This window comes from Macrobrachium nipponense, chromosome 7 (genome assembly GCF_015104395.2).
Source record: "Macrobrachium nipponense isolate FS-2020 chromosome 7, ASM1510439v2, whole genome shotgun sequence".
Lineage (NCBI taxonomy): Eukaryota > Metazoa > Arthropoda > Malacostraca > Decapoda > Palaemonidae > Macrobrachium > Macrobrachium nipponense.
In genome coordinates this window covers 113426135-113451346 of record NC_061109.1, presented here as the reverse complement: position 1 = coordinate 113451346, position 25212 = coordinate 113426135, and the positions used below count along the sequence as shown (strand labels likewise).

The 25212-nt window shown below is 35.1% G+C and overlaps 1 protein-coding gene across 2 annotated transcripts in view; it reads right to left on the bottom strand.

Annotated features, from left to right (window-relative positions):
* The window catches only part of LOC135217426 (solute carrier family 35 member F3-like), a 350261-nt gene that overhangs the window by 253058 nt on the left and 71991 nt on the right, over positions 1-25212 (bottom strand). For both annotated transcript variants that reach the window (XM_064253287.1, XM_064253288.1), the window contains exon 2: positions 19855-20850. In XM_064253287.1, the coding sequence (XP_064109357.1) occupies positions 19855-20104 (250 nt within the window). In that variant the 5' untranslated portion in view covers positions 20105-20850. The remainder of the gene's footprint in view (positions 1-19854; positions 20851-25212) is intronic.

Genomic DNA, 25212 nt, shown 5'->3' with positions numbered 1-25212 from the left:
CTTTTCTGTTGTCATATCGTAATTTATTTCTTCGTAGGTATGCTGCTTTATTGCCTCATATGTAGTATCAATGAGTATCTCTGCATCCATACTTTTATCTTGTTCTTTGTTTTCCTTATTTTTTTCTGTCATTTCATTTTTGTTTACTTCTCTTCCGTTTTCCTCTTCTTCTTCTTTTCTTCTTCTTCTTCTCTCCTCTTCTTCTTCATCCTCAACTATTTGTACATTCAGTCTTGATTTAATAACATTGTCTATCCATGATAGACATGTTGAACAAAAAATTTTTGTATCTTTTCTCAAATCTTGTATTACCTCAGCACACTGTGGATGGGTCGGAATGTTGCATGCAGCACATTTTCTGATTAGGTTTTGTGGATTGACTATGCTATACCAAACCTTACACAGTTTGCATGCTTTTGGCATTCTTTTTCCTAATGCATCAATTAGGATATTCACAAGATTCACCTTATTCATTTTCTTTGTCGGAATATGTTGGTTTATGTATATTTTCTTTATGAGTCTCTTGACCACTTGGATTTTATTTGGAACTTCTTCAATTATTTTCAAGATGTTTTCATTAGATTTGTTCCAGAGAGAGAGAGAGAGAGAGAGCGGCGAATGAATGAGAAAGCCTGATAAAATGCCGCAGTATCATGTCTCGTGTTAAAAAAATGTGTCATTAATATCCAGCTGCCGTGAAAATGCGTGCAGAGAAGAGTAATTAGCGAAGTATACAAATGCAGGCGAGGGAAAGGTGACACGCAGGTGCTAAGGTGTCTATGTGTCTATGCAAGCTTTCAATCAATTTTAAATACCAAAAGGTATCCGTGCCCGGTATTTTCCTTTGACTCAGATAAGTAGAGAATTCTATTTTTGGGAGGACGGTGCACTTAGCATAGTTTGTTGCAGTGTCATTGACCTTTTTTGGCAGGATCTTTAATCTTACACCCGGCAGTGGGTCGATTGTGGTTACCGAAGCCATAGGGCTACAATTGCTTAGAATCCAAAGGCCATAACTCACACGCGTGTTTGTACATGTTTGTGAAGGTACATACATGTACACACACACACACACATACTTATGTATATGTGTGTGTATGTATATATATTATATATATATATATATATATATATATATATATATATATATATATATATATATATATATATTTTGCGTGCGTGAAAGTTTGCGTTATCGAATGGCCATGACGTAATTGAATTTTACATTAGTCAGAAGTACATTCTGTAAATTTACTGCTTGTGTGTGTATTTGTGTCCGAGAGTGACATCTTGAAACATATTTTATACGAAACACGGGCAAGCCTAAATTGTGCGTCCCCGTGCCAGACAGGTAGGACCTCCGAAGAGCGAAGGATGAGGAGGTCGAGGTTCGCGTGACGGACTCGGCCATTTCCTGTCAGCCTTCTAATTCTCCCTGCTCTTTCTGGCTCGTTTCGCTGACGTTAAATCTTGTTATTCCGCTTTATGTGGGTATTAGGAATATCGCCTTCGAGTGGCCTGCCTTCATTTTTGACGTAATTATACGCGTGTTTTGTAAATGTTAATTGTAACAATGAGAATGGTCGTTGCCCCTGAATTATTTGTATATATATATATATATATATATATATATATATCTATATATATATATATATATATATATACACGTGTGTGTGTTTGTAATTTTTATTGCCACAATGCCCTCTTAACTTCTCAGATTCTTTGCTCTCTTTTGGATGCGCTTGTCGCTACAATTTCATATTTCTTTGAAGTTGAGTCTCAAGGCTCTTAAGTGACAAGCGTATCCAAAAAAAGGGCAAAGAATTTGAGAAGTAAAGAGGGCACTGTGGCTCTTACAATTATATAATATGTATCTAGTAAAAATGACCAGTAGATTCTATACACACACACGCACACACACACACACATATATATATATATATATATATATATATATATATATATATATATATATATATATATATATATATATATATTATATATATATATATAATATATATATTATATATATATATAGATATAGATATATATATATATATATATATATAGATATAAATATATATATATATATATATATATATATATCTATATATATATAATATTATATAATATTATATTATATATATATATATATATATATAATTTCTTCCTTTTCATTGACATTGCATAACTTTCCTTCAGAGTTGACCTTCGTATTTTCGATGCTCATATGTGCGTGTGTGCAAAATGGTAATAATTTCGAGTATGTTCCCTTGTCTAATGTCCTACCCTCTAAAATCGAGACCTACTCTCAAACTCGGCAACCTTTAGCACAAGATAAGAACTTCTTTCGACTCTCAAATGAAAAAGGATTAAGAGAAGGAGAAAAGAAAAGTCCTCTCGGATCACAACAGTCCCTCTGGAAATGACGGGGCGGTTCTTTGAAGTTAATCCAGGATGAATGCTCTCGAAAGTTTCAGGATGTCGTAAATAAATAATATCCACCGTGGAGTTTATTTATGTCGGGGGTTTGGCTTGTCCGACCGTCTGTCTGTCTGTCTGTCTGGCTGTCTCGTCGGTGGTTTATGGGAATTGATGGTGATTATTTTAATTCACTGATTCGCGTGATTGAATAGATTCCATTTAGGATCTGGGCCCCGTGATTTTCATTTTCTTGTATACCTTGGTTTTGTGTTATTTTCTTTCGTTTCTTAATAACTTCCTTTTGCTGTTTGGGGAACGAAATGTAAATAATGGCAGATATGTGTGTTACTGTATTAATTGCTTCCACGTACTCGTAAAACCAAGAGAAAATGACGTTAAGTAATTGACTGCGCTTATTGCATTGGCAAAGTTTTGCAATCGCTGATTGCCTTTTAATTAATATTCCGGATATCCATTCTTCTTTGTGTTTGTTTTTATTCTTTCATGGCAATTACCGTTGCGAGCATAAATGTGTTTGACAGGTAAATTTTATAGAGCTTAATTACATAGTAGTGTTTCTAATAATTTTCTCTTTGGACGATATGTATATATAGTATATCTCGCGACAAGATGCAATAACATGCGGTGATTAGTTGATGAAAATGTTAGCGTGGAACTTTTCATTGCTTTTGACACTCTGAAGTTAATAACTTCGCCTGTAGTATGTGTATTTGAACCTCTCTCTCTCTCTCTCTCTCTCTCTCTCTCTCTCTCTCTCTCTCTCTCTTCATTGATGTTTATATTACTCTTCCTTTTAGCGTTTTCCAGTTCGTTGTCTTTTGCTACCATGAGCGGTTTTATGTATTCCTTCCAGAGGTATATATATCCCTGCTGGATGTTGCCAAATTATTTAGCGCTTTTGCTTGGATAATGCTTTCGGACACTAATGTAAGTTGAAGTTTCTCTTTTTTACATCTCGTTTTTATAATAGGTTTCTGGAAGGTGTTGAAAAGATCATTTTCTAACGTAGTCCTGAAACACATCAGAAAACCTAGACTAGAACAACTCATGCTGTGTACCATTCTTGTCCATTCACAGTGAGTTGTTCGTTAACCGTAATTATATAGCCAAAGATATTCAGTTACCAAATGAAAAGAGAGATAGAGAGAGAGAGAGAGAGAGAGAGAGAGAGAGAGAGAGAGAGAGAGAGAGAGAGAGAGAGAATATAACATCTTAGTCACATAATTCCCAGCCTGGCCTTTCGGGTATTGTAACTCCGTTAACATTTGTTAATAGTTGTTTCCGTTAGCAAATTATTTTTCATCTTGCTGTTTATTTCAATGCTTTTGGTACGGTGAACATATTTTTGCAAAAAAAATTAAAAATAAATAAGTAAATAAAATTGAAAATTTTTAAAGCAAATGTTAGTAATAATTAAGAAAAATAAATAAAAACAACATAAATGAACATGAAAATAAAAACATAAAGCTTTTGGAATTTTATGTTTTTTGTTTCACGATCGCCATGTATATATATATATATAGATATATATATATATATATATATATATAGATATATATATAATATATATATAATATATATGTGTGTGTGTTTGTGTGTGTCTCCGTGTGTATGTATGTGTAGAGAGAAAGAGAGAGAGAGAGTGAGAGAGTGAGTGTATTTACTGGATTTAATTTCATCAGACCGCTTGGATAGGTGTGACAACAGTGATTTTATTAGTCAATGTAGCTATCTTATTCATTCGGAAAATCACTAAAATTTGAATTATGAATTATGAAAATATTACTGCGGACGTTTATAGCATTTTTGTTAACTGTGTGTATGTATGTATGTATTGTAATAGCCATAGGTTCTCGATTTGGTTACTCTTGTCGGAAAAGTTCAGTAAATCGAAATACTATTCGGTCATTGTGGCTATTACAATTCTGTATGCTATAAGGGACAAATAGCTTTTGTAAACACACATGCATACATAAATATGTGTTTGACTATATACATACATATAGTATATATTTACTAAATATGCATACGTATACATGTATATATATATTAATGTGTGAATATAAACTATATATATATATATATATATATATATATATATATTGACAGTATGTCTGTGAGCTTGTCTGAATAAAAGAATAGTTGCTTGCTTATGTATTACATATGTATATACTTCTGAGTACCGTCGTGTATGTTATTCAGCGTCTCGTCTCATCTCATATTGATCCTTGTCATCCCTCCGTTATTGTATAATAATTTTAAGCTCTCCCTTCTCCATTTCATACAGTCTTCTTTCCTCAGTGCCTCTTGATATTCACTTCCTTTCATAGAGTCTAACCTTGTAATAAAGGCCTGGATAATTTATCCATGTCCTCTCAATTAAACACAACATCATTTGGTTCATTTCACATTCTCATACACAGATTCTTTGGAATCTATACTCTGTTTTTTTTCATCTGTCCATCCGCCTGTGGTGTTTTTGTCTGGTAACACTGCGTCCCGGGCTTTAGATAGTTACGCTTTGTGTAAGTTTTAGGTAAATAAAAGGATATCTGGGTGTACATTTGCAACTGAAAAGTGTTTTAATAATTTACTGTATGCGAATTACACCGTTAATGTTCGAAATAGGATATTATTATAATCGTTGAATGTAAGCTGAATGTAACTATCTAAAGCCCGGGACGCAGTGTTACCATACAAAAACACCACAGGCGGATGGACAGATGGAAAAAAACAGAGTATAGTTCCGTACTATTATAGGGCGAATATTTCAGACGTTGTCATACCTTGTGTTATAATTTCGCGCTCCGAGGAGTTTTTGGCTTGAGCCGTGTCAACTTCAACAGAGAATATGCAATGCAGCCATTCTCCTTTGCGTTGGAATGAATATCTGTTCCCTTTCCTTTGCCTTCGGTGGCTCGTCGGTAGCTTTTTGCCTTTGTAGTAACTTGCTCAATCCAATCTCTGTCGGTCCACCGAATCTCTTTCTCTCCAGCCGTCCCAGGTAACCTCATTGGTGATTCAGTTTGCCCAGCCCTCTTTAGTCATTGTCCTCCAATGTCGCTTTAAAAATGCCTCCAATCTTCAGAGACCGATCTTTTTCTCAGTTCACAGATCAGTCAGTCCAAGTCAGCCGCTTGACTACATTCTTTTTTATGACGTTAAAGGTGAAAATCCTTCGGTATTGCTCAGAGTGCGTTGATTTATTTAACTTTTTCAAGGTTTACTCTTCTGTCGTTTCCTCCTTGATATATCTTCTTCCTGCATTGCAGTCTCTTTCGTTTACATAAGTAGTAACTCCTTATCTGACTTTTATCTTTTGTTTATACGTAGATAGTAACACCCGATGCTCTTTTAGGTCATTGTTTTATCAAAGACAGTCGTGGCGCGATGGCTGTTTCTAAACTCTTTCAAACTATTTTAGTTCTCTCTTTGGTTTAGTTAACTGTGTTGTCAGCTTCGTAATGTAGAGTGTGTTGAATATATTTATCTGAACCTCGTAAGTTTTGAAGAGCTCGGCGGCAGTCTCCAATAATAGTCTTTAAGTGAAGGAATGTTATGTGGATTTCACTGTACGTTCTTCCAAGCGATTATTTTGTTCCAAATTGATATAAGTAAAATGTCGGCAGCTGTAGGATTTTCATGTTAGACTAACTTCTATAAACCAGTATTTTGATGCGAACACTCATATATCACCCTTATTGCCCAAAGATCAACATCGTTGAGGTACAATAATTCCTCACTCACCACCGACAAGACTTTAGTTTTATTTTATTTTTTTATTTTTTTTATTTTTACAGTCCCAACTTTCTCCTGACTTCGTCTTGGATGTTCATGCTACAAGTAAGACCGCACTGCTTCCTCTGATGTGAATTTTGTAACCTGAATTTTTATACTCATTGATTATTTTTGTGAAAACGGAAATAAACAAAAGGTTTGTAAAGCAAAATTTAATATTACTTTTCAGTAACCTAATGTTTTGAAATATAATGTATAGAATGTTATACTAATAATGAAATGTGGCAACATTGCACCGTAGAGTTTACTCGATCTTTGGTCGTTGCAGAAGTTTCAATGACTTTTTCCGTCGGGCATTATAAGTTGTGTTTGGGTCGTTAACTGAAATGGCTCGCGTTTGTGATAATACAGAATGAAAAAATAAATCTTGTCGAAGAAGATTTTAGAAATCTTTCTTCGCAATCTTTTATATTGTGGGTTCAAGGAAGTCTACCCTTGAAAATATCTTTTGTGTTCTGCACAACCTACAGTAAGGTAATTCTGGCTAGCTTCTCTTCAGAGCTTCCTTGTAAGCTTCTCGTTACTTTTCTGATCCTAATGAAAAGTAAACATTTCGTGGGATATTTTTAAAAATTCTTTTATAAACTATTATGATCTTATAACAAGACAAATAGCGCTCGGTGATCTCTCCTGCTTTCAAAGGCATTTGTTTAAGTATAAGCAAGGTTAAACGTTTTACAACATTTTGTAAAACGTAAATTGGTATCAGTACAACACACTGCTACATTTGAAAGAAGTAAATGTGTGCTTACACTAGTCTTCAAATATCATTAATGGAATATCATAGAAGTTATAAGAGAGTTAGTACTGGAAGCCATCTTATTACGTCGGTTTAATTTGGCTAATTTATGTCCTGAGAAAATAAAGTGAAATTATACTCTGAGCGACAATTTGCATAATTCGGTCGCGTTGGTCATAAGTCACCTTTCTGGAACTCTAGGTTGCCTGCAGTAACAACCTCCTCTCTCTCTCTCTCTCTCTCTCTCTCTCTCTCTCTCTCTCTCTCTCTCTCTCTCTCTCTCTCATGTATAATCTTGCAAAATTGAAATGCTGAAAGCTGTTGCCTTGCATATGGTCACGAACATCCGTAATTATATGTTTTGCTTGGCTCATTAATTTTAAATAGGATATTCTTGCCTATGTTTCTCTTATTACTGGGTTGAATGAAATTTAATTTATTTCGGTCAGCGTCCCTGATATAAGAGTATATCTTGTCATAAAAGGTGTACATCGCGTTTTGAAAGCATTAATCTGCCCGTATTCTAAATACTGGTAGTATTTTAGTCATTTCCATCTTGAATCACTTGTCAATAAAAGTTTTCTTCTGATGTTGACGTGTAACAGACACACCCGCCAGGCCAGACTGTTTGTCTAAAGTTTACGTGTCCAGGGTTGCAATAAAAGTTTTCTTCTGATGTTGAGGTGTAACACCCGCCAGGCCATCTGTTCTAAAGTTGACGTGTCCAGGCTGGCAGTCTGTTGATTGGGTTCGCTGTGAGCATTGCTTCCCTTCTCTTTCCGAACTGTGTAGTTCTTCTTCGCTTGTATTTTCCCTGGGTTCTTTCAACCTTTTCGTTTTTCGTGAATAAAATTTTCCTTCGGTGTTAAAACGTTAGCTTTTTTTACAGCTTTTTGTAACCTATTCCATCTTCTTTTTATTTATTTCTTTTTTTACAGCTTTTTGTAACCTATTGAATTCATAACATCCACGTTTCTTTTCTACTCGGTTAACCTAAACAATATATATTATCTTTCAAATGTTATTGGCGATGAGAAAATTATTGGACTGGGTAATAAAGCTTTGGAAAAAAAATATGTTTATTTCACTATTGATGAATGTCGCTCGCATCGTCTCGTCTCACAGAGTGTCTGAATACGTTGACCTATGAAAGTTAGCAGTACATTTAAATTTATTTAACCGATCTAGCTATTCGGAAAATCTCGTATTGAGTATATGATTGTGTGAGTCCCTCGTTTGTACCTGCTGTCACTTACCAATCGTCAAAATGTCTGCGTCTCTAATGTTTCATTTCAACATACGATTTTTACCTCGTTAATGATTAAAAAATTGAGGGGTAACGTTGTTTCTCTCAGTGGCTCAGTAAATGAAGAATTGTTTGCAAATCAAATCCTTTCAGAATGTGAAACCTAAATGAAAAAGGGATCCGTTGACATAATTTACATTTTGTGCTTTGTTTCCAAAGACTAAATATGCGCTACTGTATGAAGTGAAGGGCAGCTTTGTCTGTGAGAAAGAATCCGGAGTTTTGACGGTTTGGTATGTAAATGAGGTACTTTTATACATACAAGCATTGGTATCGGCATTGCGCATTAAAGACACACATTATACATACACACACACACACACACACACACACACACACACACATATATATATATATATATATATATATATATATATATATATATATATATATATATATATGCTTATGTAATTACGTACATGTATGCGTTCTAAAGTAAGTTTCTCTTGCTGTTTAGTTAGAGAAAGGTTTCTTACTGACTCGCTTATGTATCGTGATGATTCATTCTTGACTTATTTGAATGATTGCCTTCTCTTTCTTTTGTCTCTGATTTATATCTACCCCTTGGGTTCACGGAATTTTACCAAATTGAACAACACATTACAAGTTATATCTCCTGAAACAGAAATAAAAAGTAAGCAAATAAAATGTAAGCAATTCCTAGTGTATTATTTCATCTGATCTTTGTTGTTTCTGTTAATTTTCACTGTCATTTTTTAGTCGTTAATTTAACGTTGAAACTCCTCTGACTCTTATCTCACGAAATTCGTTACATCTTTGAGCAGATTGCTCAAGCTCTTTCGACAGTTTCTCCTCTCTCCACCTTTTCATATATATATATATATATATATATGTGTGTGTGTGTGTGTGTGTGTGTGTGTGTGTGTGTGTGTGTGTGTGTGTGTGTATGTATATATCATATATATATATATATATATATAACATATATATTGCATTTTTCAGTTTTCATCGACTGTGATGATGATCTCGCTATTATTTCAAGATATTCTAGCCTAGCATCTTATATATATATATATATATATATATATATATATATATATATATATATATATATATATATATATACATATACATATACATATACATACATACATATACATTTATACATATACATATACTACATATATATACATATACATATACATATATAATTTTCTTTTTGCTATATAAGACCAGTGAATCGTGTGGAAATATCTCCGAGTTTTCCCACTGGTTTTTCAGTCATTTTGAATTATTGAAATTTTTCCATTTAGTGTGTCAGCATTCCTTACATTTTTGCATCGACATTATTTATGTCCATTTTTTCTGACGCAAGCCATGCCTTGTTTTGAATGCATCCCAACTTTCTCTCTCACTTTTTTGTTAGATGACATTCCCTGTCTGTTTCATTCTGCTGAATTATTCATAATGACTAGCTGGGGATCGTACCCTTCCCTTCCAGCGACTCTCTCTCTCTCTCTCTCTCTCTCTCTCTCTCTCTCTCTCTCTCTCTCTCTCTCTCTCTCATACATTTCAGGTTTTATTTATTAACCTGACGAGAGAGTTGTGATGTTTCATAATATGGTACAGTACCCTTATCTTTTTTTATATTTTCAGCTTTGCAAAATCTCTTCTAAGAATGCGTACATTGCTATTTGCTAATTCACAGAAGAAATGACCAAAGACTGGAACAAGGAATGAGGGGAGGAAAAATATAAGCGAAAAGACCACTCATATCTATAAACCAGGAGAATCGTAATAATTGGTTCATTTTTATGGCGTTGTATTCTCAAGTTACCTTTTTGAACTCTTGTTTCTAGACATTCTCGAATCGGTTTCATTATGCTGAAAAATATAGTGCATATCTTTTTAACTTTTAAGATCGAATTTGGTTGTCGAAATGCTACTATGCATTATATATATATATTTTTTATAAGATGTAATTATGCTAACTCTGTATACAGCCCTTTGTGTTACATGTGTCTGCGGTATGACGAACTAATTTGTTACATGATTGTGGTTTTTAGTCACAGAGATCAGCAGAGCGATTCAACTTAATGCTCGTCAAATAATTTAACTCAGGAAAATGTAATAATCCATTATACTTAATAATTCGTGGCGTTTTACAACTTTTGAATGTCACTGAGAATTATATTTATTTGCGTTTAGTCTCAGACACTGAAACTTGTTGAACACAGATACCTTTTTATGTTTTTTGTGTATATCTGGACGTTCTCGCTCGCTCGTATGTTTTTTCCCCGTACATCTAGACATACTCACAGACCACGCCCGAAGAAGTTTCATAAAATGAAGAAGTGAAAATCGTGCAGGATGAAGTTGAAGAAGTTTAACAGTTATGCAGGAACGGATGAAAAGTATACGGCTGAAAGCAGTGAAGCTGGGAGTGAAAGTACGTTTTAAAAACATATTAGTACCATTGTAGGGCACGCTTTAATTGATTCCTCTAATGTGGTATCCTTCTCCGAAACATAAATACTGAATAAACAATAATTAAAGTCAGTTGCTGGCGGATATTTATTATGGCAAGATCTGGACTTTGTCAATGTCTATTTTTTTTATATACGAAGTCAGTACTTTAAAGGTTTGGTGTTGGAAGAATTAGTAACTGAGTACTGTGGTATTTTTTTCATTTTACGGCCAAAATCTTTGTCGTTGTGCAAACATGACTTCTCCTAAGGAAATGTCATTGTAATCGATTTATAAATCTTTTTGTCTTGGAATGTCGAAGCAGAGGACTGTTTTAACTCGGATCAGCGTAAAGGGCTTTTTATTTTGTATCAAGTTTATTTTAGTCTCAGTTTCATATGGAAATCGTGCACAGTGTATGAAGAACTCCTTTTCAGAAAATGAATTTATAGGTAAAACTCATTAAAAGCAGTGAATGCATTTAATCATAGTAAAGGCACGAAGGTAACCCACATGCTTAGGTGTGGCTTTGCGTAAGAAAAAAAAAAATTGGGTTGGAGGGTACTGTGGTATTGGTGAAGTAAGCTGTGGGTACGAGGTTTGTTGTACAGCCTCAAGCCACCATTACTACCATAACTCTATTCTCCTTGGATTTGAATGCATTTTTATTTAGTTATTAATGTCTTTTTCTTTTTTGATAAGTGAGATTTTTTCTTTCTGTATTTCTCTTTACCTCTCCGTAGTTCTTCCTAATGAACACCGTAATATTCTTTGGAAGTTTGATAATAATAATAATAATAATAATAATAATAATAATAATAATAATAATAATAATAATAATAATAAAATAATAATAATAATAATAATAATAATAATAATAATAATACGTGATACGTGCAAATAGACCAGACGTGACGTTGATTGACAAAGTCAAGAAGAAAGTATCACTCATTGATGTCGCAATACCATGGGACACCAGAGTTGAAGAGAAAGAGAGGGAAAAAATGGATAAGTATCAAGATCTGAAAATAGAAATAAGAAGGATATGGGATATGCCAGTGGAAATCGTACCCATAAGCATAGGAGCACTAGGCACGATCCCAAGATCCTTGAAAAGGAATCTAGAAAAACTAGAGGCTGAAGTAGCTCCAGGACTCATGCAGAATAGTGGGATCCTAGAAACGGCGCACATAGTAAGAAAAGTGATGGACTCCTAATTAGGCAGGATGCAACCCGGAATCCCACACTATAAATACCACCCAGTCGAATTGGGGGACTGTGATAGAGCAAAAAAAAAAAAAAATTAAAAAAAAAAAAATAATAATAATAACGTTGAAGGTATGCTGGAGACTTACCGCACGCATAACTTGAACGTTAATGTTGGCTGAGTCCACATTATTAATGGTAGCAGTGGAAATTAGGGGAAAAAATTTCTCAATTACTAGAAACTTGCCATACTGTCCATTTGCAAGAAAATAAAGATGTTACGAATGAAATACGACATCACATGCGAAGTCATATTTCTCGGCATTGAACAGTTGCCATGAGAGATTTTAATCTATGGTGACGAAGAAAGTTGAAAGTTGATTGACATCTGGAATGGAGCAATACCTTGACCCTCCATGGGTGCAAATGAAAACAGTTTCCAACACTGAAATATTGTTTGGATGACGGAATTTCTCTGGAGAAACTTTCGCAAGAGGAAAAAAAGAATTGTCTTGACATATGGTCCGTTATGTCTTTAGATTATCAGACATATACCTTTTCGACATATTATGGACGGCATTGTTTGTAGTTTTGAAGTTTTGTTCTTGGGATAGAAATGGAGCGTTTCACGTTCTTCTTATTCCATGAAGAATATTCAGTATAACTGTGATTAGGACAGGTGCGTTATATATATATATATATATATATATTATATATATATATTATATATATATATATATATATAAACATATACTGGGATAATTCCTCGATAATATGCAGGGTCAAAGATCATTGCAAAAGAAATCTGCTTGAATCCACTTTTATTGAATCCACGTCAATATGGAATTTAAATCTCCACTCTGGATTGTCCCTTGATCCTCTCTCCTTGTCTCTTTTGCTTAAAGAACACGCCGCCCAGATTAACAAACTGTAACCCTTCCCCCTGCCCCCCCCCCCTTTCTGTTTTTGTCTATAAAGGTCAGTCCAACTTCTATTCTATTCTGTGTGAACTTTAAAAATGTAGAATATACTACGAAAGTACTTGTTCCTAGTCCCCAGGTTTTCACTCACCTTTCTACCGTAGATTTAAGGAGGATATATATATATATATATATATATATATATATATATATATATATATATATATATATATATATAGTGTGTGTGTGTGTGTGTGTGTGTGTGTGTGCGCGCGCGCTCAACTTTAACTGTCGTAGAATCTTAGACGAGGAAATGCAGAGCTTCTTAATGTACTATATATATTATGAATATGATGCAATTACATAAATTGCTAAAATACATGAGTCATCACTGACTGGACAGATATACTCTATATATATATGTGTGAGTTGTCGTTATACTGGAAATAAAATTAACTTGAATTTATTGAAGTCATTAACAGCTCGTTAGGTTAGCAGGTTCATTCTGCTTTCGACGTAGATTAATGCGCGTCGTAATACTCCGCAATGGGAAACATTAAGTCATGGTAATTTAGAAGGGTAAATACGGCTCTCCCCAACATGTAGCCCGTGCGTGGCATTTCCGTACACTGTTAATGATGCTAATGAGTGTTTAAAATGACAGTGACAGTGATTATTATCATGATATCACAGTTTGTTGTCAGCAGTTACACATAACGTAGTTTTGCGAAACTGGGTCAGCTTCCTTCCCAACAGGACTGGTTGCAGTGGCACTCATTAAATTTCTCACTTTTTTTTTCTGGCCTTGAAGTGGTGTCTTCTCACAAGTTTTGCCAACTCATGGCTCCCACGTCCCCTCGAATGTGGGTCAGAAGGAGAAATGAGCCCAAAACTCATCCGTTATTCTTATAGGCGAGAATTCCTCCACACGCTTGAGTCGAATTGCATAAAACGTTTATTCGTGTGGGATTTCCGACCTTCGTCAGTTCCTCGTTGCTCTTTCGATGTGGTGGCTCGATGTGGTGGCTGTGTTTGTACTCGCAACCTCAGATCTGTTTAGTTCACGTTGTATGGGTGGCGGGCTATCGTGTGCTCATTGGCGGCTTAATTAATCGCTATTATGAAGTGGATAGTTGTTTACGCGTATCTCGCATTGCGTGACTGCTTTATGAAAAACGAAAACAAAACAAAAAATTTGTTAGCCACTTTGGAAAATTAAATGAAGGACCATATGTCATTTTCCTGTGTAAAATGAGTGGGTTTTGAGTGTTGACAAGATGAAGGGAGGCCAAAGGAATCCAGGAAATCGTTGGTGGGAAACTTCCTTGCCTTGGTTTGTTTTTGAGGGTTGTCTTTTATCGTTAACACACTCGTTTTGGGAGAGAGAGAGAGAGAGAGAGAGAGAGAGAGAGAGAGAGAGAGAGAGAGAGAGAGAAATCCTGATCTTGCAAAACTAACCCTTTGGCTGGAATTTTATTTAATGTAATAATTGGCTATAAGAGAAGAGAGAGACGAAGGTTAAATGTTAAAATTGAATTCAAATTTTCAAGGCGATATACTAAAAGGGGAAGCATTACTTCGGGGACAAGGGGTTGAGAATTAAAGAGCGCTTGGATCGCCCTGAGAGAGAGAGAGAAGAGAGAGAGAGAGAGAGAGAGAGAGAGAGAGAAGGGTTAATGGGCTGTCATGCAGAGCTGTCACTCGCAAGGGTTATTAGCAGTTGTGTCTGTTGCTCATTAAGGGTTTCTGTCTTGTTTCTTCAGCATCATTATGCAAATGGTGATTCATTTATGCAATAGGATATCGTACAGAGGACCTCAGCCTTTGCTTTTGTCGACAGTTGCTGGGATTGAGAGCTCTTTCGTGATGGTACATCTCGGTTTTCTAAATTGTCCTGTTGGTACAATTTATTTTATATTATTAAAGGTAATTCTGAACATACTAAGTATGCCATACCATCATGGTATGGATGAAGTACAGTGTACCTGCCGGCAAGGAGATATTGTACATATGTATAGGTATGTAATATAATGTATATATATATATATATATATATATAATATATATATAATATATATATATATATATATATATATATATATTAATATATATATATATATATAATATATATATATATATATATATATAAAGATATATGCTACGAAGGAAAAATAAACGAAGGAGCAACCGCGAGACCTTTCGACGTTTCCACGTCCTTTACTGAGCAGTTCTGCTCAGTAAAGGACGTGGAAACGTCGAAAGGTCTCGCAGTTACTCATTCGTTTATTTTTCCTTCGTGGCATATATCTTTATTTATGGATTTATCACGTTCCTAACTTCCGTGATTCAGTTATACATGCATATATATATATATATATATATATATATATATATTATATATATATATATATATATATATATATATATATATGTATATATGTGTATATGTATTATATGAAATGAATATGCATATGCAATAAATATATATGTGTATGTATGTATGTATTAACAAGATAATGGTTAATGCCATATTCATACCATAACTCGTAAATCGACGTTGAATCACTCATGTAGAAACCTTTGATGACATCATTAACTCCGGCTAACATTTACGCAAAGGCTCATCATTATTGTGGCGAACACCCTATACCTTCATTGCGCCATTGAACTGTATTTTGTATTTAAGGCCCTACCTTTCAAATACCTCTTTCATATTATCTATCCAGACATTTCTAGGCCTTTCTCCTCTACGTCCTAAGTCGTCGAAATTGTACTCCTATTACCAACCTTTCGTCCTCCTGTCTTTCCTCATCTCATGAGTTCAGCCTTTTAGTTGTCTGTAGAAGAAAACTGTTGTGCTGCTTTGTCTGTCGGTCCGCACTTTTCCTGGCCACCCTCAGATCAAAGTTAAATTTTAGCCGTGATCGTGCGTCTGGCGCCGCTACGCGTGCCAACAACACAGGCCACTGCCGGGTCGTGGCTGAATGTCTCATGGGCCGTAGCTGAGAGTTTCATACAGCATTATACTCTGTAAAGAAACTCGATTACGCCGAAGAAACTTGGGCCCATTTTTGACCTGTTTCCTCTCATTCATACTCAGTGACACCCACACTTGATTCCTTAAAGAGTTTTTCTGAGCCACCTTCGATTCCGTAAACATGCCAAGTCTCTTCACGGTCGTTTGGCCTCTCCATTCCTCCTCATTCCTTGCTTCACCTGTTCTCTGATTCAGCTCGTTTCTCATCTTACCGTCACCAGTTTTATATACTCTAAAATACCTATGTTTCAGTGTTCCGTCCTTCCATCCACATTAACATTCCTTGTCTCGTCTTCCTGGTTTCCGTTTACTATCGTAACATTACTCTTGCTCAAGTTTACTCTTAACCTTACCTTATTTTCACACTTTGAAACTTCTTCACTTCTTCACTAATTTTTGCAGTATATCTTCTCTATCCACAATCAATACTGTTTTCCATTTTTTTTTATATCCGTCGTCTAATTTGTTTTCTCTCAATTCCTACACTATCCCATCCTGACACCCAAATAATCAGTCTCTCATCTGCATATTATAACAAATCCGTTGTTTCCATCATAAAACTCTTATCACTGTCAGCACTCCTACTGCCGTCTTACTACAAAATCCTGCCTATGCCTTCTTTGATGTATTGAGTAACGTTCTGCCCCTGTAATTGCTACTGAAGCCTGTGTCACCTGTGTCACCTTTATCTTTATACAGTAGAACACCATTCCTCTAACCCATTTCTTTGGGACCGTTCCCGCCTCTAGAATACGAAACGAACCCTCGTCTACTATTCAGTCAAGCCGTTACAATGCTATTACCAATGTACTACAACATCTCATTGGTAATCCCATTAAGACCTGGTTTCTGTTTCCACCTTAAGTCCTCGAAAGTGACATATACTGTATGTGTATGCGTGTGTGAGTGATCTGATATTTTTGAAGATTCCTATAAGGAGCCATTACGTAAATTCTTATATTTTCATGAAACACTGTCAAGAAGTTGATTACTGTTCGATATAGATTTGACACACTAGATGTGATATTGTGAGTGCAAATGAAGTGATAAGACTTATTGGTATAATTGTGAGATAGAACGTTTAATCAGCTGTCGTCCTATCTGCCAGATTATGAAAACATTTACATACGAACACACACAATGTCACAACCCTTCCAATGTTACTTGACTTGAATAAAGGGAAGAAGAGCTGCCTGGAATATTCAGGTTTGATTATCCAAACACGAAAGAGAAATAAATTTCAATTACCGAGAGAAATAATTATATGGTTTTGACCTCCAGCGACAAACATTAGTCGTGAATTCATTAATTGTTAATAATTGCGAAGCATGATTACGACTATCAATATATTTGACTCTCTCTCTCTCTCTCTCTCTCTCTCTCTCTCTCTCTCTCTCCTCTCTCTCTCACAGTTAATACTCCATCTATCTCCAGCTGCTTTGGTTGTGTATGATTCTTAATAACACTCTTCCTTCTTTTCAGAAGCAGGTTTGTTGCACCAAACAGAGATAGGCCTTATTGTTCGTCTTCGCTCTTCCCCTTTCTTTTTCTCTTGAGCACATGTTAGATAAGAGCACCTGTGTGACAGCTCCATCGTTCTTCACACAATGTAAGGGAAAAAGAAAGTGTTATTTAGCTCACTCCTGCTCTTCTCTGTCGTGTAGGCATAATACACAAGAATCCACGGCATATATTGCTATAGTCATGTGAACAACATCATCGTCTTTCCCCCCGTTATCCTTACATTAAGGGGTCGGTTGCCTGGTGCGCCTTTTTCTCCACTGCCTTCTATCAAAGGCATCATCCTCCACCAAACCTCTTCTCTCCGCATCTTCCTTCACTTTATCTCGCCATCTAATTCTCTGTCTCCCTCTTGATCTTCTTCCTCTTAACAGGTTCCTACCATGCCCTCTTCACTCCCTCCTCGTCATCCATCCTCAACACATGCCCATGCCCATACCATCTCGACTGCCCATACCATCTCAGTCGAGACTCTCTTATCACCTCTGTAATCTTGACTAAGCCTGCCCTTCTTCTAATTTCATCATTTTCCATTCACTCAAGCAGCGATATTCCCATAACCCACCTCAGCATTCTCATCTCTGTTCTCTCAAGCTGTTCAAGTGAATAACATAATTCCCTGATATTCCCAGTTTAAAACTAATGAAGTCATTTGGAGCAAAAAAATTTTTGTATTGGTGCTGAACACTATTCTAAAAAATAGCTTATTAAGTAAACTGTTATTCCAGCATGTTTTATTTTCTTTGGTTTTTTTGCCGTTTTTATCTTTCGTTTCCTATAGGGAAAGTACATTTCCTTTCTGTAGGGTTTCATAGAATAAAAACAATTGTCCCTCAATTCTTAGATCTTTATTTTCTCTAAAGGATTATCAGTTCGCCTCTACCTCATACAGGTGTAGTACAGTGTTCTCAAGGCCTCTTCGCCATCATGTAATTTCATGTGTACCCAAGTAATTTGCAAAGTTGTCCTAATATGAACTATTTTAATCCAAGCTGAAGGCAAAATTTTTTTCTTCATGTTGCTGTGGGATGTAAATGAGAGAGAGAGAGAGAGAGAGAGAGAGAGAGAGAGATAGAGAGAGAGAGAGAGAGAGAGAGAGAGAGAGGGGGGGGGAAATTACTTTTAATAGTTTATATTGAATTTTAGTGTGATACACGCACACACACACACACACACACACACACATATATATATACATATATTTCATATTATATGGATATATATGTTCCTATGTATGTGCGCGCTCGTGTGTTTGTACAATCTTTGTTTTTCGTTTTCGTGCCTTTATTGATGATGTAGATGCATTCACAGACGAAGTTTATTTATAGCTGTCATTATCGTCATCGAGCTACATTTTAATAATTTCATTTTTTTTTTTTTTAATTGGAATCTGTAAACACTTGCGGCAATTTTTCTTCAAACAATTGTTTATCGTGCAAAGGTAATGCTTTGTTGCTTGAATAGAAGTGCAAATCTTGCTTTTAATATTATATAAAATATATATGGTGGCCTCAAAACTTCGTAGACGTACTGGCAATTTCCGAGCGTACTGTCACACACACACACACACACACACATAAACACACAAACAAACAAATATATATAGTATATATATATATATATATATATATATCTATATATATTATATATTATTATATATATATATATATATATATATATACGGTAAGCCAGAGATATAAACGGTTCCAGGAGGAGATATCCTTCCGGATTTTAGGAAAATTTGGGTGAGGGTACACCCCGCTTCCTACCCTATGTACGTGTGCAGGATGTTTACGTAACCACGGTATCGGGAATTTCTTGGCACAGACCGTGCTCTTGCTTTGATATCTTTTTGTACTTATGAGTACATTAGTTTTCATACTCGATACATTTGAATGTACGTAATTATGGAGGTCCGCTAAGAAATTTTGCTTGTAATTATTATATTTTGAGAACTGAAAAAACAAATAGATTTTCGTTCCCGTCACATAGATCTGATTCCTTCATTGTTGAATCCTCTTGAGTTTAAGGTCCAAGTTACATACCAAAGGAGAACTATAGTTAATGGTTTCTGATTTGTTCTCGTAACGGTGCACTGTAGGCATTACTTAAGGTTCTTTGCAGCGTGCCTTCAGCCCCTAGCTGCAACCCCTTTCGTTCCGTTTACTGTACCTCCTTTCATAGTGTCTTCTTCATCTTACTTATTGACAATTTCCATTTCAGCGCTGAATGGCCTCATAGGTCCCAGTGCTTGCTAAATTTTATATTCAACTCAATCGCTGTTCCTACAACAGTACAGTTCTGCGTTGAACGGATAATATTGATGTTGATATTATTAGTTTTTTTAATTTAGCTCATCCTGCCTCTCAGAGTGTTGATTATGTAACAAAACAAAACAAAACTATGATTAATTTGAGGCTGATTAATTTTAGGTAACAAAAAACAAGCGACTTACCAGATTCCGGATCTGCGGGCGGTATTGGCGATGCCAGGTTGATGGATGGGCTTCCTACAGGCGTGACGCTACCCCCTCCGCCCAAACCGGCAGATCCCACCCTCATCCCAGCCCCATTGCTGAGTTGCAAGGGCGGTCCCGGGGAATCCTCGTCGGTCACGACCACCGAGGGGCGAGGCGGAGCCGAACTGCGTCCCCGGGGATTGAATATGGTGGCGATGGAAGGTCGCCTGGATCCATCCTCACTCATGGCGGTAGAGTTCTCGAGGTAAAAACGCCGGATAGAATCTACTGAGTGAAAATTGGAGTGGGGTTTTCTAAAGTTGTAAGAGGATTATCGTTCTCTGTTACCCCTGAGTTTTTTGTTGGTCGATTTTACTCACTCGTAACACAATCACTTTGCTTTGGCATCCGAGTGAGCGAACACTTAGCACAACTTCAGAGTTTTCTGTGATATGTAAGTCGTAAAGTGTTATTCTGTGTTTTGTAAATGTACTTTCATGCAGAGTTAAGTTAATTTTCAGTAGTTTTCTATTTTTTTTCTTTTTAATTTATGTTCTGTCACCGTGTCCTACCTTCGTTCTGACAGTTCTGTTTGCAAAGCGTGGCCTGACGAGAGAAGTCATGACTGCCTTGGCATGTTATACTTCAGCTTTAGGAAGTTTTCTGTTGGCCACGTTTGGTGAAACAAGTTCCGGTCGTCGTTCTCAAAGAACTAGAATCTTTGCTTTCCCGCTTCATCTTATTTCTTTACGGATTCCATGCCTTTCCCAATAAACCACATCGTTTTCACTCTCTTTCTCCCCTCCCGTCCATTGTCCATGCGGAGAGCTTAGTCGAAGACACCACCTCCATCTTTCTCTTCTTCTCGCTTCTGATGAATGAGTCAGCGGGACCGCGCCGGGTCGCCGGGATCTCCGAGTGAGGTCATTTTTGGTTTGAGTTCAGGCGCCGGCGTTAGTCTCTTGCCATTTTTATAGATCTCACATTGATGACCTGTAAAAGAAAAAACATATATATGTTAAAGACAGATAATAGTATATTAACACGCAAAGTCATAACAAGACTCCGATGATATATAAAAGATCTTTCGTTTTGACACATGGACATAAAATTATTAATTGTTCTAAGGGGTCCACAATAATAAAAATGTTGAAAAGTTCCTGTATAATTTATAAACACTTTTAACGTTTTTATTGTGGAGCCTTTAGAACATTAAATGAAGTATTTTGATAGAGAGTTCCCCCCCCAAAAAAAAATAAAATTATTCATTATTAACCGATATTTGCCTAAAGTTTAATTTTCGTTTTAAAATTCACTTTGTCTGGTATTACGCTGGTGTTGGTGCTGTTGTCGTCGAAATAAGGATAATAGTATTCATAATACATTTGTCAGAATAAGATTGTTCTTTGTGTGCTATTTATAATAATCATAATATCACCGTTGTCACCTTAATAATAATAATACTAATAATAAGTAGAAGAAGGATGGTTAGTAATAGCCTTAACTGTAAGTCATCAGCTTAAAAAAATTTTCTTTTGAGTCATTACATAAACTTTGTGTGAAAATGTCTAATTAATCTTTTCGTAAAATCTAATTTGTTTCTAAACACCCGTATGATATAAAGAAATCCTCGACTCTCTCATCTCTTATGTAATTACAACATCCCCCGAATATATTCCAGTCATATTTTGGTTCTAAAATGGTAATTACAGAATGTATGACGTTTTATGATCATATATATATATATATATATATATATATATATATATATATATATATATATATAAATAAATCTTGAAGTGACTAAAATCATGATTTATTTTTAAAGCTGAGATTAAATTGACAAAGCCAGATTAGCAAAGATGACATCATGGAAGGATAATTTTAGAATTGAAATCGTCATGATAAATTGGAACGGTGTTGCAAGATAAGTTTCGCTAAATTAATTGCAAAGTGCAAGTCACAATTTCACCCGAACTTTTCAAAAGACTGACTAAACTTAGCCAAAGATAAGTTGCGACGGATTACCAGAAGGGAAAGTAAAGAAGTGTTGTCAGGGTCTTGTTAAATGTATTAGGAAATCGTGTTATTCTAGCAAACTTGGGCGACATCAGAGAAGTAAGCAAAAATAGAAGGGACTTTTAAGTATCTTACAAAGTAACGCTTGCATTAAAAAGTGATAATTGTGTGGATATATAATTACATTATATATATATATATATATATATATATATATATATATATATATATATATATATATATATAGTATATATATATTATATTATATATATTATATATATATTATGCACACACACGCTCGTATCGACGACTTTCAGTCTCCCAGGTACCGAATCGTTCATCAGTTATAATTTCCCTTCGGTAATATTCCCGAAGTAGAGCAAATTTTATAATAAACGACATATTTAGCTTAATATTTCTGGATAACAAAAATGTCACGGTGACGTAATATATATATATATATAATATATATATATATATATATATATATATATATGTATATATATATATTTATTATATATATATATAATATATATATATATATATATTATATATATATATATATATATATGTAGTATGTATGTATGTATGTATATATATAAATATATATATATATAATAATATATATAATATATATATGTATATATATATATTATGTGTGTGTGTTTATATGTGCGTGTATAAATATATATATTCATAAATTTCTTCGTTGCATTTTGTGTGTATGTTAGTATGTATCCCTTTGATGTGCATTCTAAGTGGAAAGAGACAACTTTTTCTTCTGTTTTGAAGCATACACGTACAAATTAAAATACCCGGCTGTTGTAGACCTCAGGTTTCCCCGTGTTCTTCATTTCAAAAAGTTCGCTTGATCGCAAGTTGAACGCCTAACATGAATCGTTACATGTGGAATTCATTCTGCCTTAATTATTAGTTTATTATGAAGAGTTTGGGGGATTTTTTTGTTTTTAAGAGAGGTCGTTCAGTTAACCATGGACATTGTTCCACTCTAGTTTGCAATATGAGCTATGAGACCCTCCGGTCTTGTATACAAATGTATTTGAAGAGACATGAGTCCACGCATTCTGAGGTCACGGTTTTCCCTCTGGCCTGCAATCAGCTCTTTTCTTTCTTTCTTTTGTTATTCTTTTAAGAAACTCATTAGGTCCCTTTGAATGAGAAAGACAATTTGCCTCCTGGGATTCCAGTCAAACTTTGATTCTTTGTCAATACTGCATATAGTACTTCTTTATGTTATTGGTGAATTTTATTGAAGCATCAATGAAACAACATCATTCTATATCTGCATGTCTTCTATTTGACTTCTCAGTTTTGTCTACAGACATTGCTACCTTATCTGTCGGATTTTTACTTTTTTTTTAAGAAACAGATATAAACTAAATTAATTTCTCTTATTCTTTGTAAGATTTGGTGACTTATTAAATACAGGCCTGTTCAGCATATGCGAGCATTCATTCGTTTTTATGTATGTCGCAAAAGTTTTGTAAAAAAAAAAAAAAAATGTGGTTTTTTACTTCTATTTGCATATTGGTATCAATACACTGAGCTTCAGATCGAAAAAATACTGTTAAAGTGTTTTCATATACTAATTTTTACTTCAGTTCTTTTCATATTTTAGAGTTGGTAGTGAAGTGCAGAATTACTAGTATTAAAGCAGTGTAATATGAAGAAGTTGTACTGTTTATAAATAAATACTTCAAGACTGTGAAGCAGTGATTCCATTTTGAAATATATTCATAGCTTTCGACTGAATTTTACTATATTTTATTCCATGTGAAGAACAACAGTATAGTGGTCGTAAGCAAGTATAACGATACTCGAAAATACAATAACTTTATATAATGTATATGATTCGCAAGACGTTACGATGCAACCTTTCAAAGTATTCCTGGAATACAGGATATAAAACTAGGATAATAGTTTTTTTTATTAAATATCTAATCCTTTGTTGACTGATTAATCGTTGAGAAGCATTACTAATGATTCTAATTACTTAAGATTTTGACGTGCAAAGTAGTTGTTATCAATATCAAAATCGGCGGGGACATGTCCTGTAGAGTAACATTCACACGTGGTCACTGGTTAGAGATGTAACTTTTGGCCCTTTCTTTAATTCCAATCTGGGTCGACTGGTAGGAACAGTCTAGGATCGAACTTAGGCCCAAGCGGATGCGAACCCTGTGTTCTACCACTGATTTACACCCCCAGATCATACTGGAAATAGAAAACTTTGTAGTGGAAGGCTCATTGTTGTCAATGAATGGTAAATTTGATGCAGTTATGATTAAAAAGTAGTGTTATGCCTTAGGGGAGTTGGGCCCCGTAATCGCTGTTTTATGAGTTATGCCTTAGAAACATTTGAGTTAGCACATGGAAACATCACATTGTAAGTTGCGGCATTTAAATATGAATGTTACGGGTAAACACCAGGATACGGGGTATACCTCGTAACCATACATATTGCGAGTTTTAATTCGTAAGTATCAGGTTGCTAGTTCAGCCCCATAAACATGAATGTTGTGAGTTATGGTCTTAGAGTATTTGGGAAAAAGTTATTCCCTTTGAATATAAAAGTTTTGATTTACGCTCTGTTAACGTAGATGTAGTTTGTCATGTCTTAGAAAACGGCCTGTCGTATGTTACATATGTAAGCATAAATGTAAGTTATACCCCGTAAACAAAAATATAAAAGTAAATGTTTTAAGTTACGCCCCATACATATAAATATCATGAATTACACAAGAAAATTCTCTCTCTCTCTCTCTCTCTCTCTCTGTCTCTCTCTCTCTCTCTCTCTCTCTCGTTTCTGAATATCGTATTATCTTCTTCATATTCCAATTATTAGTTTCAAGGCCAAGAAATCTGCTAACAACTTTGAAAAGTGGAGAGGCTTCTTAATTTTCGTCCCTATTCATGGATGGCTATAATAGTGAAAAAATGGAGTAATTACATGATCTACTAACATCAAAGGGCTTCACTTAATATCGTATTTAGCAACTTTTAATGAAAAAGTCTGCGCTTATTTTTTTTTTTTTTTTGTGTCACTCAATACTCCTGGAGGAAACTTTCCTTCTGGCACTTTTTATTAAGACAAGGATAAAATTTCCGGTTGCCAATCCTTGTTTTTCCCGAACATAACATCTGGCGCGCGCTCGTTTGTTTTTACCGTTCATCTTTGCATTTTGGGAAGGAGGGCTTGTCTTTGGGTTTGTGGGTGGGTGGGTGACTTGGGTAGGGGGTGGCTGGTTGGATTATGGGTGATGGGTAGGGGTGGTTGGGTGGGGATGGTTTTGGTAGGTTGGGAGGTTGTATGTG